The sequence below is a fragment of the Rhinopithecus roxellana genome, chromosome 20 (genome assembly GCF_007565055.1).
Source record: "Rhinopithecus roxellana isolate Shanxi Qingling chromosome 20, ASM756505v1, whole genome shotgun sequence".
NCBI classification, from domain to species: Eukaryota; Metazoa; Chordata; class Mammalia; order Primates; family Cercopithecidae; genus Rhinopithecus; species Rhinopithecus roxellana.
In genome coordinates, this window is record NC_044568.1 from 70,801,131 (window position 1) to 70,807,523 (window position 6,393).

General features: G+C 55.7%; 1 protein-coding gene across 1 annotated transcript in view; it reads right to left on the reverse strand.

Moving 5' to 3' along the window:
* Positions 1-3,249, reverse strand: part of CCNF (cyclin F) — a 33,533-nt gene extending 30,284 nt beyond the window's left edge. The window contains exons 1-2 of the mRNA XM_010387886.2: positions 3,172-3,249; positions 1,407-1,561 (exon numbers count right to left, since the gene is read on the reverse strand). Coding sequence (XP_010386188.1) covers positions 1,407-1,561; positions 3,172-3,187 — 171 coding nt within the window. The 5' untranslated portion in view covers positions 3,188-3,249. The remainder of the gene's footprint in view (positions 1-1,406; positions 1,562-3,171) is intronic.
* Between the last annotated feature and the right edge of the window lie 3,144 nt (positions 3,250-6,393).

The window sequence follows — 6,393 nt, forward strand, 5'->3', positions numbered from 1 at the left end:
TTTCCACTGCCATTGGAAATTCAGCACCCCCTGGGGTCCATAAAGTGTGTCACACCTGCAATGGAGGTGACTTTGGGAGTCAGAAAATGGGTTGTTGCTGCATTTTCCCATGAATCCACTGTATACTCTAGGTTAAGTCACTCAAAGTAAGCCTATGGTTCCAACATCTAGAAAATAACTCCTAGAGTTCAGTTAAGTGTTAAATGTTACATGGGATTTGTCCTCAAGAATATATTCTTATTCTTTTAAACACTATCCTATTTCTTAAGGGATGCAAATTTCACTGCCATAAAAGGGTACTTTCGGCCGGGTAAGGTGGTTTACGTCTGTAATCCCAGCACTTTGGAAGGCCGAGGCGGGCAGATCACAAGGTCAGGAGATTGAGACCATCCTGGCTAACATGGTGAAACCCTGACTCTATTGCTACTCGGGAGGCTGAGGCAGGAGAATGGCATGAACCCGGGAGGCGGAGCTTGCAGTGAGTGGAGATTGCACCACCACACTCCAGCCTGGGTGGCAGAGCGAGACTCTGTCTCAAAGAAAAAAAAAGGTTGGCCGGGCGCGGTGGCTCAAGCCTGTAATCCCAGCACTTTGGGAGGCCAAGACGGGTGGATCACAAGGTCAGGAGATCGAGACCATCCTGGCTAACATGGTGAAACCCCGTCTCTACTAAAAATACAAAAAACTAGCCGGGCGAGGTGGCGGGCGCCTGTAGTCCCAGCTACTCCGGAGGCTGAGGCAGGAGAATGGCGTGAACCCGGGAGGCGGAGCTTGCAGTGAGCTGAGATCTGGCCACTGCACTCCAGCTCGGGCGACAGAGCAAGATTCCGTCTCAAAAAAAAAAAGAAAAAAGAAAAAAAAGGTGCTTTTTTTGTTGACACCGTAATGAACAGAGGCAACGTTAGTGTGCTGGGAGACAGGAATGGAAATTTCTGTAATCAGAATGTCTTAAAGAAAGCATCTGGTAATGATATCTCATCTTTGTTTCCTTTTTTTTTTGAGACAGAGTCTTTATCTGTTGCCCAGGCTGGAGGCTGGAGTGCAGTGGTGCAATCTCGGCTCACTGCTTCAACCTTGAAAATGGTTCAAGCCATTTTCCTGCCTCAGCCTCCCTAGCAGCTGGGATCACAGGCATGAGATTCCACGCCTGGCTAATTTTTGTATTTTTAGTAGAGACAGGTTTCACCAAGTTGGCCAGGCTGGTCTTGAACTCCTGACCTCAGGTGATCCACCCCACCCCCCTTGGCCTTCCAAAGTGCTGGGATTACAGGCATGAGCCACTGTGCCCGGCCTCTGCCTGTAACCTCCTTTTTAGTCAAAGTTTTGTTCTGACAGTTAAGAACACAAGGCCTTGATAGTGTAATCAACAATGCTAGGGCTCATGCTGTTTTCATCCAGGGACTTACAGCTCGGACAGCCAGGATGTCCTCTACAGAAAGCCATTTCAGGATGTGAAAGAGCACATCTTCGGGGAGACTCAAGATGGTCAGGTTTCGGGGCCTCCTCCTTATTCTTCGCTTTGTAGGATAACAGAAACACTTGGCACACCTACAGTGAATCACTGAAGGAAAAAAAACAGAAGGCTTGATAAGATGAAAAATTATTCTATATACATAGCCTTGAAGGGAAAAAAAAGGATAAAAGTTACACCTGAAAATGATCTAATGGTTACTATTCCCTGTGCCACAAAAACAGAACTATACTTCTTGTCCCAAACAAAGATTATGTAAAAGGAGTGGCATTGCACAAATTACAGAAGAGATCATTCATTTTCAAATATTCAACAAATATTTATGGCAAATAGTGCATATCATGTAACTTGGCTATTGGGAAACTTTCTGATCCAGAGCCCACATGACAGTCAGGAAGGGGAAAAAGCTGCTGAGGCTGACGACCGTTTTCCTTCCATTTCACTCTTAGGAATACCCCTGAGGTCTTTGCTGGATATCTTTGCTTTTTGCACACATGACCAAGGTGCATAATGTTCAATAAGGATCTGTGGGCTTGTAGAGTCTGGTTTTCAAGTCCAAATTAGAAAGGTCGGCCCTGGAGAGAAGCCACAGGCTTGGAGGCCGGGGTAGTGTGCGTCCAAGTCAGCTCTGCAGAGTCTCAGTGTGCCCTCCACTGTAGAATGTGGAGTTTACAGCTACGCAGTAAGGTTGTTGCTCAGGTCCCAACACAAACCTAGACCTGTAGGTTTGTATACAGGTGCAATCGTTAAAGGTGAGACGGGCTCTCCACCCACCAGGCAGGCAGCCCAGTCATGCTTCTCAGATGTGCTCTCTCCTCTTCCCACAGCCGGATTTTCTAACTCTTACTCCAGCAACCCCTTCCTCACTCTAAGCAGATGATCTTAGCCCTTATTTCATAGCGAAACAGAAACCCTCAGACAGGAACCTCAGGATCCTGCCTCCCCACCTACAAATCTACCTTTCTATCCGTTCTTCCAGTCCTGAAAGGAAGCGCCACTCCCCTCTGTGGGCCCAAATCCCTTCCCACCAGGATTTCCTAGCGATTGCTCCTTGCTCCCCTCTCCTGACCCGGGTCTTCCTGTCAGGAATTAAAAGAGCTGCAAAAGCCAAACGTATTCCAGGGCGACGAATTCTCAAAGATTCTATAGAGCTCTCCATAAAATATTCCTCATTCTCCGGCTCCCGGACAGATACTGTGATAACAGCTGAAACTACAGCTCGAGTTTCCTGTGCCTCATCGCGCGCGGGGCCGAACGCTGCTTTCCACAGAGCTAGGTCCACGGCCCCGCTGGACCGAGGCCCAGTCAGGGCCGGGCCGGGCTGCGGGATCGTTTCGACCCCACGCGCTCCGCAGCCCCAACCCCGACCAGGAGGCGCTGGTGTGTGGCTCCCCCGGACTCGATCGCCGCCCCGGGATCCGATCGCCGTCCGGGACCCGATCGCTGCCCCGGCAAAGGGCCGGAAAACGTCGCCGCGAGGGAAGGCGACCAGGGGCTCGGGCGCCCGCCGGGCATTTAAACCGCGCGCCCGGCCGCGGGGGCTCCCTGCGCCTGACGCGACACCCGCCCCGGGTTAAAGAGCTCGAGCCGGCCCTCCTCAGGCTGCCAGGGCCTCCCCTGCCGCGGGACCCGCTGTCTGCCCCGCAGGGCAGGCAGAAGGGGTGTGGGACAGAAACCGGCGGACATCGCCTCGCACTCACCGCCACCGCTCCCCATCGCCGCGCTCGCGTCTCTGTCGCCGGAGCCCGCCTGAGAGCGCGCCCGCGCCCCGGCTGGAGCGCGCGCGGTGCCCTCGCGCAGGCGCAGACCCCGCCCAGCCGCCCACCCCAGTTTTCAAACGCGCCCGGCCCTCCCATTGGCCTGCCCGGGGGGCCGCCGCCGGTTCCGCCCATGTCCCGCCCCGGGCTCGCCTTATTTACCGCCCTCCACGCCCACACCGCCTGCTCCGGGCGCCCGCCATTGGCCGGGCCAGGACGCGAATTCGAACATTGGCCGCTGACTGGTGGAACCCGCGTGGCCGCCCCGCCTCCCCAGCGGGGCTGGGGTCCTGGAGGAACGCGGCTCCTGGCCCGTGGGCAGCGGTTTCTAGGCGTTCTCTCCCGGCCGCATGGGTCCGGGCATCGCCGCTGACCCCGGCGACTGGCATCTGCGGTGCCCCATGGGCTGCGAAGGCGCATGCCTGCGGCCAGGGGAAAGAGGACTCCTTGGCGTCCCTCGCAGTCGCGGCCGTGATCCAGCCTGGCACAGCCCCGACGTGGCGCTTCTAGGACGAGGCCGTGCCCTTCCCGGGTCCCGGGGTCGGTCCTGGGCCCGCGACTGTCACCCCCAGCCTGCACGGCCATCCTTTCCGCCGCCTGCTTCAGGTGGAGACCCTTGGGTTTGTGGCCGAGCCGCTGCTGGGCGGGGATGCTGGCCCGGATCGTGGTAGAGGAGGTCGGAGCTGGCGCTGGAAGTCTCCCCCGCGAAACGCTGACCCCTTCTTCCCGCGAATCGTGGCGCACCCTGGACGCCTCAGTGCCCCAGCCTCGGGGCAAGCCCGCTCCCTCACTTTGGCCAGATGCTGCCCCCTGTCTCGCCTCCTCGGCTGCTACCTGGGAGCTGCTCGCAGTGGCAAGTGTCACATCTGCTCACTCCTGTCTTGGGCAGAGCCCATCCGAGCTGTCCTTCAGGAATCAGCCATACCCCACCCCTTTCACGGCACAGGCTGTCAGGGGAAGACATGCAGCCTCCTGAGTGTCTGGTGGAGGACAGAGGGGCTTTTCCTGGGGAAGGCAGGGGCCTGGGCCAAGGCTGCTCACCCCTCCCTCACGCTTCCCTCAGTCTGCACCCTTCCATCCTTCTGAGTCCCCACAGAACCCCTTCAAGTACTGGGCCTGCCCTGGGCACACAAACAGGAGCCCTGGCGTGCAGGCTTCAGCCAGCCTGGAGCAAGAGACAGAGCAAACAGGTGATCACAGCACAGGGCGCAGAGAGGGCCTGGAAGTTGGGACTATTCCCTGTCCTGGAATCAGGAAGCGGATGAAGGAGGGCGAAGAGAGAACAGGCTGAGCAAGTTTGGGGCCTGCTCCCCAGATGTCTCATGTTCTCAGCTCCCGGATTTCTTTTTTTTTTTTGAGACGGAGTCTTGCTCTGTCGCCCAGGCTGGAGTGCAGTGGCCGGATCTCAGCTCACTGCAAGCTCCACCTCCCGGGTTTATGCCATTCTCCTGCCTCAGCCTCCCGAGTAGCTGGGACTACAGGTGCCGCAAACTCGCCCGGCTAGTTTTTTGTATTTTTTAGTAGAGACGGGGTTTCACCGTGTTAGCCAGGATGGTCTCAATCTCCTGACCTCGTGATCCGCCCGTCTCGGCCTCCCAAAGTGCTGGGATTACAGGCTTGAGCCACCGCGCCCGGCCAGCTCCCAGATTTCTTATCCCCTTGTCTCACTTTTGTCCCCCTGGGTTACTGTTTCCTACTTTGTCACTGTCTCCCCTAGGGCCGAGGTGCACTTTCAGGGTTAGCTTCCATAGCATCTTGAAGGGATTAATCAACTAGAGCCAGCCATGGCCACATTAGCCACACTGGCTGCCTCTAGAATCTAGAACAGCATCCCTGGTCCCTAGGTTGTTGTTTAGCTCTATCCTGTGCTTTGTGTCATGATCACTCTCCTTTCAATATGGAGAGGCAAATTTATTTTTCAGGGAGCAGGAGTTGTCTTGATTGCAGCCATGCCTACTCTCGGCCCACACCCTGCACTGGCTGCCCTGGGGTGATGAGTGGCTCCTCCAGGGTGTGGGCCTGTTTCCCATTGGGCTTCAGGAAGGTGAGACCTTGTTGGAAAAGTCTAAACTGTTAGAAGCTCAGGGAAATTCCTGGTAGAATGAGGTGTCAGTTGAAAACGTCATGGGTAGTGAGGGGCAGGGGAGAGTAAGGGAAAGTGAAGTAGCTTGGGAGCCTGAGAAATCCCACATTCAGAGAAGGTGGGCCTTCAGTGGAGGTAGAGAGGGGCATGGGAGGAATGAGAGCTGGATGTGGGAGCCCAGGGAGTGGCTTTCATCACAGGGGGCAGTCACCTGAAACAAGGACTGAGAAGAGGGTGGGTTGGTGACCATGGGTGTGTGACGCTGTTGTTCTGGGCAAGGGGTGCAGGAAGCATAGACAAGGCCCGTGCATGATACTTTCCTGAGTCCTAGCTGAGAAGAGACAGAGACCAGCATCTGCACTTCCCAGAGGGGAGCTGAGGGGCCTGTGGCAAGGGGCAGAGTGAGCTCCACAGAGAGAGAAAGGCTGCTGGATGGAGCCCGTCTCAGAGGAGAGGAGAGTGTACGTGACAAAGGCATGCGGCCACATTCATCTGCATGTGGACAGTGCAATGGTCTGGCGCCCATGGGGCCTCTGCTCAGTGGTTCTCACGCTGGAGCTGCGTCAGAACACCTGCTATAGGGCTTGTTGCAACAGGATTGCTGGCCCTGCCCCAAGCATTTCTGATTCAGTAGGTTTTGGATGGGGCCCAATAACCTACATTTCTAACAAGTTTCCTGATGGTGCTGCTGCTACTGGGACCCCACTGTAAGAACCTCTGCCCCAGTGCAACCCTGGCTCCCCTGCCTGTTGATGTGGGAAGTTACTGGCTGCCTCTCAGTCAGTCTACCCACGTGGGAGGTAGGGCGCTGTTCACTTAATGGGTGGATATAGGATCACATGCAGCCCTAAATTTGCAGGAGCCAGGGAAGAGGATGAAAACCCACACATCCAAATACTTAAATGTTGTAACATCCTGACTTAGGCTAGCGAGCTTGTCAATATTTCTTTCCTCCTTCCTTCAGAAGAACAGTGTCATTACCACCTGGGAGGCCAGGTGTGAGTTTAGAATCATGGTCTCCATGAAGCTCCACTCTTGCATGTGACCATGGGAGCTAGCCCCACCCTGGCCTATGGGCACCC